Raw genomic sequence first — 16,282 nt, 5'->3', positions numbered from 1 at the left:
CTCATCGAGGCGCTCATTCTTGCCTGAGTTGCGTACAATCTCAGCGAGCTTTTCATATTCATTTTTTTTTGTCCCTAACTTTTGCCTGGATCGCCCTTTCGGGTTTTCGATCCACCGGGAAGCGCATTTTTGCCTAGGCCGCCCTTTCGGGTTTTCGACCTACCACGCTGTTCTTTTCTTTCTAGACAAAGTATTTCTTGACTATATCGGCATTAACAGGATTTGAGAGTTCAACACCATCCATGTGTGTAAGAATCAAAGCACCACCAGAGAAAGCCTTCTTGACAACATAAGGACCTTCATAGTTAGGTGTCCACTTGCCCCTTGGGTCGGGTTGCTGGTTTATTCTTCTTTTCAATACAAGTTCGCCTTCCTTGAATTCTCGAGGTCGGACTTTCTTGTCAAAAGCATTCTTCATTCGAACTTGATACAACTGTCCATGAGTCATAGCATCCATACGTTTCTCTTCAATCAGATTCAATTGATCATACCGACTTTGACACCATTCAGCCTCAGTCAACTTTGCTTCCATGATCACTCGAAGAGATGGAATCTCCACTTCCAGAGGGAGAACTGCTTCCATGCCATATACAAGAGAGAAAGGAGTTGCCCCGGTTGAGCTGCGCACTGTAGTACGGTAACCATGCAGGGCAAAAGGTAGCATTTCGTGCCAGTCTTTGTAAGTAGTGACCATCTTCTGAACAATCTTCTTGATGTTCTTGTTAGCGGCCTCAACTGCACCATTCATCTGAGGTCTGTAAGGAGAAGAGTTGTGATGTTCAATCTTGAATTCTTCACACAAAGCTTGCATCATGCTATTGTTCAGATTGGAACCATTGTCAGTGATGATCTTGTTGGGAACACCATACCGACAGATGATGTTGTTCTTGATAAACTTGACAACCACTTGCTTGGTCACATTTGCATAGGAAGCAGCCTCAACCCACTTGGTGAAATAATCAATTGCCACTAGAATGAAACGATGTCCATTGGACGCTTTTGGATCAATTCTTCCGATCATGTCAATGCCCCACATAGAGAAAGGCCATGGGGAAGAGATAACATTGAGAGCATGTGGAGGCACATGAATCTTGTCAGCATAAACTTGACATTTGTGACATCTTTTGGCATGTCTGTTGCAGTCACGTTCCATAGTTATCCAGTAATAGCCGGCTCTTAACAGCTTCCTCGACATAGCGTGACCCGAAGCATGGGTCCCGAAAGTACCGTCATGTACATCATGCATTAACTTCTCAGCTTCTTGTTTGTCAACACATCTCAACAAGACCATGTCATAGTTCCTCTTGTACAGGATTTCCCCGTCCAGAAGGAATCTGCTAGCCCATCGTCTCAAAGTCTTCTTATCCCTGTTGGAAGCACCAGGTGGATATTCACGATTCTGCAAGAATTGTTTGATGTTGTAATACCAAGGCTTTTTGTCATTCACCTCTTTGTCAGCTTGATCTGGCATATTTTCAATAGTAAACACATGGGCGGGTCTATCAAGACGCTGCACTTTGATTACAGGCACATCATTCCAATGGTTCACCCGAAACATGGAAGACAGAGTAGCAAGAGCGTCAGCCATCTGATTTTCATCCCGAGGGATGTGGTGTAGCTCAACCTTGGTAAAATACGTCAACAGCCGTCTCGCATAGTCACGGTATGGGATCAGCTTCTCATGATGAGTCTCCCATTCACCCTTTATCTGATTAATAACAAGTGCAGAATCTCCATAGATGTCAAGGTGTTTGATTCTCAGGTCAAGGGCTTCTTCAATGCCCAAGATGCATGCTTCATATTCAGCTATGTTGTTCGTGCATTCAAAAGTTATTCGAGCAGTGAAAGGAATGTGGTGCCCCTGCGGAGTCACAATGATGGCTCCAATTCCTTTACCATAAGCATTAACAGCACCATCAAACACCAATCCCCACTTGCTATTGGGATCTGGCCCTTCATTGATCAGTGGCTCTTCACAGTCTTTTGCTTTCAGATACATAATCTCTTCATCAGGGAAATCAAACTTAATTGGCTGGTAATCATCAAGAGGTTGGCAAGCAAGATGCTCAGCAAGGACACTTCCTTTGATTGCTTTCTGAGCTTTGTACACAATGTCATATTCAGACAACAACATTTGCCAACGTGCGATCTTTCCAGTAACAGCAGGCTTTTCAAAGATGTACTTGATTGGATCCATTCGGGATATCAACCAAGTGGTATGATTCACCATATAATGACGCAGGCGTTTGGCAGCCCAAGCTAGAGCACAACAAGTTTTTTTCAAGCATAGTATACCGAGTCTCACAGTCGGTGAACTTCTTGCTCAGATAGTAGATAGCATGCTCTTTCTTACCAGTCTCATCTTGTTGTCCGAGAACACAACCCACTGAATCATCTAACACTGACAGATACATAATCAAAGGCCTCCCTTCCACTGGCGGGACAAGGATAGGTGGTTCCAACAGGTATTCTTTAATGCTATCAAAAGCTTCCTGACATTCATCATTCCATACAACAGGCTGATTCTTTCTGAGTAATTTGAAAATTGGTCCACAGGTAGTAGTCATGTGAGATATGAATCTTGAAATATAATTCAGACGTCCGAGGAAACCTCTGACTTGCTTCTCAGTTTGAGGGGCCGGCATCTCTCTGATGGCTCGGACTTTGTCAGGATCAACTTCAATGCCTCTCTGGCTGACAATGAAGCCTAGCAACCTTCCGGATCGTACACCGAATGTGCACTTGTTAGGATTCAACCGCAGCTTGTACTTTCTCAGTCTTTCAAACATCTTTTTCAAATACACAACATGCTGCTCTTCATCACTGGACTTCACAATCATATCATCAACATATACTTCGATCTCTTTATGAATCATATCATGAAACAGAGTGGTCATACCCCTTTGATAGGTAGCACCAGCATTTATCAAGCCAAACGGCATCACTTTATAACAGAACGTTCCCCATGGAGTGATGAAGGACGTCTTTTCTCTATCTTCAGGAGACATTCGTATTTGATTATAACCAGAGAAACCATCCATAAAGGAGAACACTTTGGATTGAGCAGTACTGTCAACAAGCACATCAATATGAGGCAATGGGAAGTTATCTTTTGGACTGGCTTTGTTTAGATCTCTGTAATCAACACACATTCGAACTTTCCCATCTTTCTTTGGTACTGGTACGATGTTGGCAATCCACTCAGGGTATTCAGCCGTCATGAGGAAACCCGCATCAATTTGTTTTTGTACTTCAGCCTTGATCTTAAGAGCCATGTCTGGACGAGACCTTCTCAATTTCTGCTTGACAGGAGGACATTCAGGTCTTGTCGGTATCCGATGTTCCACAATCTGGGGATCTAGGCCCGGCATATCTTCGTAGGACCATGCAAAGACATCTGGATAATCATGGAGAAGCTGAATGATCTTCTTTTTCACCTCTGGCTCAAGTGCAGCACCAATCTTGATCTCTCGCTTGTTCTCTTCAGTACCCAGGTTGATAAGCTCAATCTCTTCCTGGTGAGGCTGAATGGCCCTTCTTTCTTGCTCAAGCAGTCGAGTGATCTCATACGGTATCTCTTCATCATCATCATCCTCATCTTCAGCTTCATATACAGGGAATTCAAAATTTGGAGGAACCATAGGGTCACTGTGTTCAACGGGTTTATTATGGTTCAATCTGCATAATGTGATTGGGATGACTTTAGAAAAAGTTTTCTATGCAGATTTTTGAAATTAATAAGAAAATACAGATGTTTTGGTTTTTTCTGGCATTACCATTATTTCCAAGAAAAAGGCACTAAAAAGTAAAAAACAAAGAGTCGTGAGAAAGACGACAACTTTTATTGATAACGGCAATGCCGAAACAAACATGCCCTTACAATGATATCACTTTCGCCTTGGGCAGAGCGAAAGGATTGTTATTTTGAAAACAAAAAAAAACATGAGCAACAAGACACATTACATGGAAGCATGCATGACTAAAGGAACATCAATGGCTTCCCAATTTCTCACAGTGCCTCCTGGTACAACGAATGTAGGCACATAACTACTCTCAGCAGCATCTTCAGCAATAGCATTGATGAACCCAGCACTGTAGAAGGTTCCCTTTGAAACAGCAGATGTTGGAGAGAATCCAAGGCCCTCTTTACGCTTGTTTTCCAAAATCTGAATTACTTTGCCCCAGCCGGCAGCTTGCCCTTCTTGAACAGCCTTCTGGGCATCCTTCAATGAAGCCATGCTAGTACCAGCCCTCCGGGGTTCTGCTCCTTCAACAGTCAAGCCTTGAAATGACGTCCCTTCAGTGGACCCGTTCCTCATGAACTTGAGCTTCTGATGCAAAGTGGAAGTTACCACTCCAGCGTCATGGATCCATGGTCTTCCGAGGAGACAACTGTAGGAAGCATTGATGTCCATAACTTGGAAAGTAATCTGAAACGTCTCAGGACCAATGGTAATTGGCAAGTCCACTTCCCTGAGAACATCTTTGCGGGATCCATCGAAAGCCTTAACCAGATAGCTGCTACCCCTCAAGGAGATCCCATGATGACTTAATTGCCTTAGTGTGGACTCAGGCATTACATTCAATGATGATCCAGTGTCCACCAACACGTTGGATATCATATCAGGCTTGCAGTGCACCGAGATGTGTAGAGCCAAGTTGTGGTGTTTTCCCGCCTCGGGGAGCTCATCGTCACCAAACCCCAAGTTGTTGCAGGCAGTAATATTACTCACTATCCCATCGAATTGCTCCACAGAGACTTCATGATCAACATAAGCTTGTTCCAGTACTTTCATCAACACTTTCCTGTGAGCCTCTGAGCTCAAGAGCAGAGACAAGATGGATATCTTTGATGGAGTTTGCAGCAGCTGATCAACAATTTTATAATCGCTCTTTTTAATGAGCCTCAGAATTTCGTCCAGATTAGACTCTTCAACGGGCTGGCCCGAGGGGCTGGCATTCTCTTCCTCAAGGTTAGCCATGTTTCTTCTCTTGTACAATCTTGTCTGATGAACTCTATCTGGTCGGTAAACCTTGCGAGCACGAGCCACCTTTCAAACTGCGGCAGAAGAACCAGGAGACAATGAGCACGGGAAACCATTTGTGACCGATGAATGATGCATATGATGCATGATATGCAAATGCGAAAAGACTCTTTTTTGTCAGAGGACTTTGTCAAAGTGGTTGTGAACATCACGGAGAAACACGGTTTTATTTGAAAATCTTGAGCAAAACTAGAAGTTTAGTTAAGATGGTATCACTTGGTGTTCACATCTGTGATGTTCAAAAGATGACTTGTCTAAGTCCTCCGATAAATGCATGGAAAAAAGTTTATGCATGTATGCATGTATGCATGATCACATTCAAGTTCGGAGAAAACATGGTGGGTTGAAGTTCAAAGTCGAGGAGTCATGGGTGGACACGACGTCCGGTGAAACTAGGGCTTTAGGAAATAGTAACCGGGTTCTAAAAAAGGTTCCCAAGTTGCAACCTCTCCGACGTATATCATGGTGTCACGAGACAACACTCGCTCCGTGATTATACGTGGAAGGTCTAACTTGAGTGTAGTATCGCGTGACGACTAAAACTCGAGACGACACTCGGTTTAGCCTCCGCACTACATCCTAGAAAATGGCCATGGATGGGTTCGGTTATCTACGGTTCATAGCGTCATAGAACAATTAGGAGTAAAGTGCCTAAACGCGACAACACGCGCCGACAACATCACCCCCAAAATGCCTCAGCTATGTGGGATTGATCGCATAATCCAAAACACGAGGCAACCCCCGGAAGGAATTGTCGATTATATCCCCCCTAAATCCTAAGTTCACTCAGCCCGGGTGCAGGACTTTTGATATTCTCACCCCACACGTTTTCAAGAATTTAAACATTTATTCAAATAGGAAAGCAAGTAAAAGAACAAGTAAAAATACAAGCGCAAGCGTGGAAATAAAGACTAGGCGTAACTCTCGAATCTCCCCAGTGAAGTCACCAGCTGTTTTATCTTGGTTTTCGGGTGTCAAACATTGATTACGTTTGAACCTTTCTAACCGGTGATATCTCATTTTTTCTTGGGAAGGGAAAAAGTAAGCAAAACCCTTGAGAATCGAGGTCCGGGAGTTGTTTTCGTTACGGGAAGGTGTTAGGCACCCATAACGACTATAGTAACCTATAGGAACCATCTTTAATTTCTACGCGCGCGCTTTATTTTTAAATGCTATTTTGAAGATGATATTTACACCTAAGGGTTTACTAAGTCAAGAATTGGAGGGAGAAGAATGTTTTTGGTTTTTTATTTTAGTTGAATTGAAGGAATTTTGTTCCTTGCCTACGTACCCGTTTAAGGGATCAAATCCACCGTAGTTCTCTTCCAAAAATGTTTTTGTTTTTGTTGGTTGATTTTAAGTTTGAAAATTGGAATTTGAAGAATAGAAAGAGGCCTCAAGGGCATGAGATTATGAAATTGTGAGGTTGAATTAGTAATTTGCAAAGTATGGTCTAAGTATGGTTATTTTTCATTGAAATTTGATTAAGAAAATGAAAAAGGAAAATTCAATGGGATTTTGATCCCAAGGTTTATTTTGAAAATGGTTTGAGTGTAGTTTGTTCAAGTTTTTTTTGAAAAATGATTTTTCTAAGTATAAAGCCTAACCATTCATCTAACCATACAATCCTAAACATACATCTAAACATGCATATTCTAGCTATATACCTAAAGTGGTGTGTGTGCATGTGTCGGTGCTTGTGTCGGTGTACATTATTAGAGTCCATTGTCCTTTACATCGTACCCTAGATACATTCTATGGCCTCTTTGCCAAGAAATTAAAAGCATGAAAGTAAAATATTACAAGAACTCCTAAATCTTTACATTCTAATTTTTGCATGAAATTGAAACTTAAAGTGCAAGAAATTGAATGGAGAGGAAGAGATGGGATGTGGAATGAAATGGGCATGCTTATGATGTATGAAACATGAAACAAAAAAAAGTTAGTAGCACAAGATATAAAACAAGTCAAAGCTATCATAACAAAAGTAAGAAAATTAACATAAAAAAAACAAGCAAAAACAATGCAAAATAGGCCTAAAGATTCATCAATAATGCAAGGCTTGAGCAAGACCTACAATCCTCATATTTTAACAAGTTCCCAAAGAGTTTTATTTCAGTCCCAACACAAGAATTAAGAGGACCTATCAAGCCAAGCCTCCTAGCATATTTTTAGACCTATTTTCCACTTTATTTCCACAAACAATTATTTACATGACTTGTAAAACAAGAAATCAACAAATCAAACTCTAAAACAAGAAAGAATAGCACCAAATCAGAGGCATACACATTGTAAACTCTCACACTAAGGATCAATATACCATAGCAAGACTTTTGGGATCAAGAACATGCGAAATTTTCACAACACTTAACAAAAAGTAACACAAAATCACAAGAAAATTCCACATACATTTTTCACTCATTTTTAACATGCCAAAATGTCATAAAAAAGAGTTTCAAATGTCAAAAATAATTGCAAGAGAAGTCACAAATTTTTTGGAAGTTTTTAACAAGATTTTTAGCAAAAAAAAAAAGTGAAAAAAAATGAATTAACAAAGAGCCAATTATTTCCTCATAACTTTGATCAATGTTTAACATGTGAACACATCAAGATTCATCAAAAATATCAAGAAAGTCATTGAACAATTTTTTTGGAATTTTTCATGCAATTTTTAAACCAACGGTGGTGTAAACATCAATTAATGGTGTGTATATAGCGAAAACGTGCAGAAAACGAAATCAGCCAACTTAAAGCCCAAGCCCAAACTAAAACAGCTGGATCCATGGGTCTGGATCGGGTCAATGGGTTAAAAGTGGGTCAAAACTTCTTCTTCCTTTTCTTGTGCAGAAAACGCAAACCTCTTCTTTCTCATCTTCTCTGTAAACCGCTCCTAACAACACCACACAGCCCTTTTCTTACTTCTTCACTCATGCTCCTAACAGCAACACATAATCCTCTTCTTGTTTCCTACTCCTCCTATGTTCCTATTTGAGTTTAGATGCCAAAGGAAAACAAGCACAGGCACACAAATCTGAAGGGCTTTCACGCACAAGACTAAGAGGGAAACATTATCAAACCTTGAAATCTACACTAGCAAGACCGTTTTTCTTTCATGATAACAATCGCAGAACTCGTAGCACCAATTTACAAGCAGGAACGTCAATTTATGATTCGTAAAACTCTTACCTCTATTTGGATCGGAGGTGAACGAGCGCAACGTATTTTCGCCGTCTTCGAGTTATTGAAGAACATGAAGCCATGAATCAGCACCAAGAACACGGCCGCAACACCAAGACACCGCCGCGAGTGTTGAGAGCACCGTTTTGAGAAACAGAGGACTGTGCCGTGCTCGTCGCAAACCACCTCCCAGAGTTTTGAACCGATCTGGTTCCCGCATTGTCCTCCTTGAACATGAAGAATTTCCCTCATTTTGCTGTGATAGTGACGAAGATGAGTGAGAGAGTGACGAGTTCTTTGGGTTCCTTGTCGGTTTCGGATTCGATTCTGCTTGTTCTTGTTCAAACGAATAGCCACCTCTTTCTCCGGTTTGTGATTCTGGCCGTTCGCCGTAACTCGCGAAAATCCAGGTTGCGTTCGGTAGAGATGATTCACGGTTGAACCTTAATGCCTTGCAAGTCCAGCTTCATTGCGATTGTGAATTGCTGCCGTACGAATTCGATTTCTATGGAACAATCTTGAATCGAAGCTTCGAAAAGGAGATTGGAGAACAGATAATTGGGAGGATTTGTTGATGAATTGATGAATGTTGTTAGTTTGATTCGGTTATGGAACTTGAATGGTGAAGATGATGGTGGATTATGGTGGAGGATTGTGATGAAATTGTGGTGGTTTGAGGTGGCTAGAGTGATTAAAGGTGGTGGTTGAAGGTGGTTATGGAGGTTGTTGAAGCTTTTGGCTATGGTGGAAGTTAGTTAGAGGAGAGAGAAAGTTGTTAGAAGAGAGGGAAAATTGAGAGAGAATAAATATGAATTTTGATGATTTTTGTGGAGTTTTTTTGTGAAAATGGTTAATTGTGAAATTTTGACTAAGAGTTTGACTTATATAGGTGATGAAAGGGATGCTTGGACCAATGAGGAAATGCCACATGGACTTGACTTGTAACAAACCTTGACTTTGACTTTAACAAACTTAAAAATGGATTAAAATGCAAATAACAAAAGTACGAGGACCAAAATGAAAATTGAACTAAAATTGAATTGAAAAAGTAAATTGAAAATGAACGTAAAGCGAGACGATTGAAAACAATAAAGCAGATAAGAGATTTTACGTGAAATGACCAAAACGCCCCTGGGGCTAAAACGACTAAAAATGACTCAGACACAATTTTAAAATGAGTTTTTAACAGGGAATTGAAGCAAGAGCTTACACAAGTGAATTAAAAGACTCAGAGACAATTTTTAGCATTTAAACAGGGTTTTGACACATGAAAAGACCAAAATGCCCTTAGGGGCAAAACTGACTCAAAATGACTTCAAATGTAATTTTAAAATGGATTTTGACATGGAATGGAACAGAGACTTATTCTAATCAAATGAAAAGACTCAAAAAAAATTTTTAAAAGACTGAAAGAAATTTTATCACATGAAATGACTAAAATGCCCCTAGGGGCTAAACTGACTAAAAAATGACTCGACTGATGTTTTCTGAAATGAATTTTGACATGAGGTTGAAACAAGGACTTATACAAACCAATTTAAAAGACCCAAACAATTTTCAAAGATTAAAATGAGTTGAATGCAGGAAATGACTAAAATACCCTTTTTCATGAATTTTGCAAATAACATTGAAATAAAATGCAGAGAGAGATGCAATTAATCAGAGACATATCAAATGACTTATAATGCAAGAAAAGAAGAATTGAACAAGTATTTTTAGGTCCAAAATTAGGGTATAACAAACTCCTCTATAGGAAATCCTTAGATTATCAGTTGGTTGGATTTTGTGATGTTGATTATGCTGGTGATAGGATTGAAAGAAAGTCAACCAGTGTCAATTGTCAATTTCTGGGTGATAATCTGATATCCTGGGCTAGCAAAAGACAAACAACTATTTCTATGTCTACAGCAGAAGCAGAATACATTTCAGCTGCAAGTTGTTGTACACAACTACTTTTGATGAAATATCAGTTGGAAGACTATCAGATTAATGCTAACAGTATTCCCATTTATTGTGATAATACTGCTGCTATTTGTTTGTCTAAAAATCCAATTTTGCATTCTAGAGCCAAGCATATTGAAATCAAACGCCATTTTATCAGAGACTATGTTCAAAAAGGAATTTTAGATATACAATTCATTGATACTGAGAATCAATGGGCTGATATATTTACTAAGCCTTTAACTGTTGAAAGATTTGAATTTATAAAGAAAAATTTGAACATGCACTTTGTGTCTGATTAAAGTTTGCTTGCTCCTAAATAGGAATTTAGATTCTGAAGTCTGTTCAGAAGTTGTGGTCCATCAGAAGCTCTTTATTGAGGTTCTGAGGAAAATGTGCTTCTGAAGATGACGTAAGCATCTGAAGTCCAGAAGCTGGGTTTTGTGCTCCTGAATAGCAGAGTTAGTGGAAACGCTGGAAGTTACTTTTTAGTGACACCTGACCCACTAACTTGGCAGTTACTCTGAGAACTTCTGACGTGGTTTATGTGTATGGTTGTATAATGTAAGAGGGCAATGATGATTATAGCTTTGAAAAATACTTTCACGCGCTCCCTTTGTCATTAATGCTATGTTTGTTTGTCGTTTCTGAACTGCAAACGTTTTACTCAAAACACTTAGACAATTCACGCACCACTCACTTCACAACATACACCTTCCTCTTTCAACCTTAGTTGCGAAGTAAGCGCAATCTTCGTTCTCAAAACCTTAGAACCCTAAAACTTCTTCAATCATCAAACGCATCATCAAGTTCGCAAAAAAATATCCCTGAATCAACATCATCAAGCATGCAACAACAAGTAGTACCAGAATCAACTTCTCAGGAAGCACCTGCTTATGAAATTGCTGGAAGAACTATGAAGCTAGAGGAATGGGAGTTAACCATTCAAACTGAGAATCCAGTGGATTTCACATCTTTAGCACATCATGGGTGCAACATCAGTAGTTACTATGAAGTGCATGGCTTAATGGATTACTTCACTATGTTGAATGGACCAACATATGAAGCTCTGGTGAGACACTTCTGGGTAAGAGCCTCAGTCTACAACAAAGCTGCTTCTGAAGCTGAAGAGAAGCAGAAGATTCTGATAAACCCTTCTCTGGATGGGAAAACAAAAGAAGAGATGGGTTTGGAACCATACAGATGTTTGGAGATTAGGTCAAACGTCTTGGGTATCCTAGTGTTTATCTCTGAAAATGTTGTTGCTACAGTACTCAGAAGAGATACTTCTGGTAAATTTGAGGGATCAGAGATACCCAATCCGCAGACAAGTCCTTGGAAGCCAATTGTCAACGAAACAATCTGTGGAAGCAAGAAGGCTGGCAAGTACTGTGATTTCAGCATTGAGAAGAAAATGCTTCTGAAAATCCAAAATGAGAACCTACTTCCAAAAGGTGGTGGTAGTGATCAACTTTCTCTGGCTCATAAAGTGTTTATACATCACTTTATCAACAAAACCAGGGTAAATGTGCCTAAGTACATCTTCAGGAACATGATCAAAGAGCTTAGAGAAAGTCAGGACAATGGCAGATCATGGGTTCCTTATGGGAGACTTATTTCAGAAATTCTTCATCAAGTAGGGATTCTGAAGGCCATCAGTGAGGTTCAAATCTACAATGATACTCATCTGGGGACTGTCACAGGCAAAGTCATCAGTGGCAGAACTCTTAGGAATATGTCATTGTTATACCCTAATTTTGGACCTAAAAATACTTGTTCAATTTTTCTTTTCTTGCATTTCAAGCCATTTTGATATATCTCTAATCAATTACATCTTTCCCTGCATTTTATTTCAATTTTATTTGCAAAATTCACATGGAAGGGTATTTCAGTCATTTCCTATGTCAAAATTTCTTCCAGTCTTCTAAAATTTGTTTGAGTCCTTTCAAGTAGTGTGAATAAGTCCCTGTTTCATTCTATGTCAAAACCCTTTCCAGAAATTGCATTTGAAGTCATTTTGAGTCAGTTTTGCCCCTATGGGCATTTTAGTCTTTTCATATGTCAAAGCCCTGTTCAAATCTTAAAAATTGTCTCTGAGTCTTTTAAGTTGGTTTAAATAAACTGTTGTTTCAATTTCTCTGTTAAAAATTCACTTTAAAATTGCATCTGAGTCATTTTTAGTCGTTTTAGCCCTAAGGGCATTTTGGTCATTTCACACGAAATTTCGGCAGAGAGAGGTTACTTTAAAGTACCTCATTTAGGCCATTGGTTCATTTTAGTCCGCTTTGTCAATTTTAGGCGTTTCACTTTACGTTTATTTCAAATTACGTTTTTAATTCAATTTTATCACTTTTTACTTTTAAAGTCCCAACATTTCCAAAATTTGCATACAAGCCCTTTTCCTAGGTTAAATTTTACTTTTAAGTTCTTTTATTATTATTTTCGAATTTTTGAGTTTTTTTTTAAGTCCTTTTTTGTCCAAGGTTTTGCAGTCTGGTCCTTCTTTATTATTTGCAGGGCAGTCCTTCAAAGTTTCAAAATTGCACAAAAGGCCCAAGTCCAAAATACAGCAAGGAACGAGTTAGTTACAGGTCCAGGACACATGGCACTTTTTCAATGGACCTCCAGCACACATGGCAGAATATAAATAGCACACAGTGTCAGAAAGAACCACAGAATCAACGCCACATCACAAACACAATTCCACATTCTCTTTCCAAAAATCATAGATCAAAATCCAAAATTCTCCAGAAAGTTCAAGAACACATAAACCCTAAACCGTTTCAATTGAAGGAAAGATCAACAAATTAGTGTGATTCTCAGTGATTTCCTGCGAAATTCATCATCATCGAATCAAAATGCTCTGCAATTCAAGCTTGAATTCATCACGAAGGTGACAAACTCAAACGATCACAGAGCCGTAATAGCAAGAAGAAGAGGGATCGAAAATTCGAATCAGAGAAGACGAAGAAGAATTTCATCAGTTCAACGACAACGAAGCATTTACCAGAAAGCTCAGAGAGGATCTACGAAGATTTCTTTCGTCTTCTCACTCGAACATTCAGGTATATCCCAAACCTTCTCGTTTTTTCACTAAAGATCATCATCGAAGGCTCAGAATGTAAATTAAACGGTGAATTGAAGTGGAATCTTCAAAAAAATGCAATAAAAGTTCAACACGAAACCCTAAACGAAGAAATCATGAAGATTCACCGTTTAATTTCTTACTCAGAGTTTAGATTCATCATCAGCGTAGAAAACGAAGCAAGTTAGGGTTTCGTATCAAAAGTTTTGAAGAAGTTCCAAAAAGCCAAAACCGTAAAGTTTAAACGTAGATCTAGGTTGATCCATTAGGTTCTGGATAAAACGAATGCCATTTCTGGACTTAGGACGAAGAGGACGACCTAATAACATAAAAAATTTCAAGAAACACTGAAGTTTCAGCTCCGGCGTGGCGGCGCTAACGCCAGCCACCGCGCCGGAGAAAACTCCGGTCGTCTTCTCCGGCCTGCAAGTTGCAGAGCTCAGGAGCCTTTAGAGAGAGAAGGAGTGGAGGTAGAGAGAGAAAGGGAGGAAGGAAATGAATTGGACCGGTGTCCTTGGCCTTTTATAGGCGTTTGGACCGGTCCGGTTCAGGACTGGTTCGTCCTCTTCCTCTCTCCACCGTCAGATCCTGCTTTGATCCATGTGGATCAATCTGACGTCTCCTGAACCTCACCTGTGATCCAGACCTTTTGGACTTTGGGTTTGGGCTTCTTGTTAACGTTTTTCTTGATTTTTCTTGCTATTTCCCACGCAGTCTTTGATACTCGTACCCCTGGCATGCCTAAAAATGTTTTAGAAAGTCCTAGCAGAATTTATAAAGCTTTCTTAATATTTTTGTGATGATTTTGTGTTGGTTTTTATACTGAAAAACTTGTTAAAAAATATTAAGATAGTTTCTTGTGTTATTTCTTGCATTTCATGTCAAAATTGGTGGAAATTGGTTTAATTTTGTTTCTAACTCTTGATGTGCATGTGTGATTCATGATGTGTTTTTTTTGTGAAGAATTTACTATAACTTGAATGTATTTTGTACTGGTCATGTGCATATGTGGTTTACTTGCTTGCTTTGCAAGTAATGTTGGTGAATAAGTAGTGTAAAATAGGTCTAAGTTCACATTAAAATGTGAGGCTTCCTATGACTCTTGGATTCTCATTTTTTTAGACTTGGATTTCATATCTTGAAAATGTGTTGAACCATGGGAATTATAGGTCATAGTTAAGCCTTGCCTTGATGAGTAATTCTAGGTCTATTTTACACTACTTTTGCTTATTTCATATCCATTCTTTTCCTCCTTTTGGTTATAATAGCTTTACTTGCTTATATCTTTTCCTTCTATGCCTTATATTACTAAACATTTCCTCTATTGTGTTTCATACACCATGAGCATTTCATTTCCCATCTCACATCTTCATCCTTTTATTTTTCTACACTTTAGGATTCATGACAAATTTAGAATGTAATGCCTAGGAATTTTGTAATATTTTTCCTATGCTCTTAATTTCTTGCAAGACCATAGAATGTATCTAGGCCAATGATGTAATAAGGACAATGGACTCTAATGATGTACACCGACACAAGCACCGACACATGCACACACTTCACTTTAGATATATAGCTAGAATATGCATGTTTAGATGTATGTTTAGGATTGTATGTTTAGATGAATGTTTAGGCTTTATACTTAGAAAAATCAATTTCCCAAAAAAATATGAACAAACATCATTCAAACCATTTTCAAAATAAACCTTGGGATCAACATCCCATTGAATTTTCCTTTTCCATTTTCTTAATCAAATTTCAATGAAAAATAATCATACTTGACTTCTTTTGCAAAATGACTAATCAAACCCCACTTTTTTCTTAATTCTCATGCCTTTAAGGCCTCTCAATCTCCATTCTTCAAAATCCAATTTTCAAACTTAAAATCAACCAACAAAAAACAAAAACATTTTTTGGAAGAGAACTACGGTGGATTTGATCCCTTAAACGGGTACGTAGGCAAGGAACAAAATTCCTTCAATTCAACTAAAATAAAAATTCAAACACATTCTTCTCCCTCCAATTCTTCACTTAGAATACCTTTAGGCCTAATATCATCTTTCAAAATAGCATTTAAAAATAGAGCGCGCGCGTAGAAATTAAAGACGGTTCCTATAGGATACTATAGTCGTTATGGATGCCTAACACCTTCCCGTAGCGAAAACAACTCCCGGACCTCGATTCTCAAGGGTTTTGCTTACTTTTTCCAATCCCAAGAAAAAATAAGATATCACCGGTTAAAAAGGTTCAAACGTAATCAATGTTTGACACCCGAAAAACCAAGATAAAACAGTCATTAATTCCTAAAGATGGGTTCATAGAGCTCCCTACAGATCTGAAGGAATCACATGCTATTTCAAACCTGATGGAAGGCTTACTACCAATCTGCAAGCAAGAGCCTTTGGATGTTCAAATGTATTACATTCAAGAGCACTTTGCTCTAACTGGTAAGAAGATAAGATTAGAAGATGTTCCTGAGACCATGTATGGTGGAGCATTACCAGTTGCAAAGGGCAGAAAATCCAAAAGGAAGGCTATTACCAAGGAAGAGTATATTGTTGATGAAGAGCCAAAGAAGAAGAAAGCAAAGGGAAGTAAGAAGGAAAAGAGTATTGGTGGTTCTGGCGTGCCATCAATTCAAGAGGAAGTTCAAGAGCTGGATGCTAATGTGGTTCTAAACAAGAAGACCAGAAGTGGTAAAGCTGCTGCTTCTTCTCAAACTACTTCTGAACAACCTCAAGTGCCTAAGAGGAAGAGAAAGCTAGTGCTCAGGAAGATCAAAGAGTCACCCTATGTGACTGAGGAAGTAGAAGGTGTAGAAGCTGCTACATATTTGGTTACAAGGGAAGTTAAGAGGAAGAAAGGTAAGGATGCTGCACTCCAGAAGGCTCTGGAAATTGCAGAGGAAATAGAGGTCCCTGCATCAAGCATTGCAAGGAAAGATGCTGGAATGGTTGCACAACAACTGGTTGAAGCCACTGAAGATCTGCAAGAAATGGCATCTTCAGATGCGGGGAACTTACTTAGGTTGTGA

The 16,282-nt window shown here is 39.1% G+C and overlaps 1 protein-coding gene across 1 annotated transcript; it reads left to right on the top strand.

Annotated features, from left to right (window-relative positions):
- The first annotated feature begins 11,010 nt into the window (after nt 1-11,010).
- LOC146936232 (uncharacterized) lies at nt 11,011-16,282 on the top strand. The gene is made up of 3 exons (XM_085749170.1): nt 11,011-11,906; nt 12,213-12,229; nt 15,570-16,282. The coding sequence occupies exons 1-3, from the start codon at nt 11,011-11,013 to the stop codon at nt 16,280-16,282; spliced, it is 1,626 nt and encodes a 541-aa protein (XP_085605296.1).

This window comes from Medicago sativa, chromosome 3, assembly GCF_051527215.1.
Source record: "Medicago sativa cultivar Bolivia chromosome 3, Bolivia_mono, whole genome shotgun sequence".
NCBI lineage: Eukaryota > Viridiplantae > Streptophyta > Magnoliopsida > Fabales > Fabaceae > Medicago > Medicago sativa.
This window is presented reverse-complemented; position numbering and strand designations above follow the sequence as displayed.

Excerpts from the sequence above, each read along its gene's own strand:
- LOC146936232 (XM_085749170.1), top strand. The coding sequence starts at position 11,011 with ATGCAACAACAAGTAGTACCAGAATCAACTTCTCAGGAAGCACCTGCT.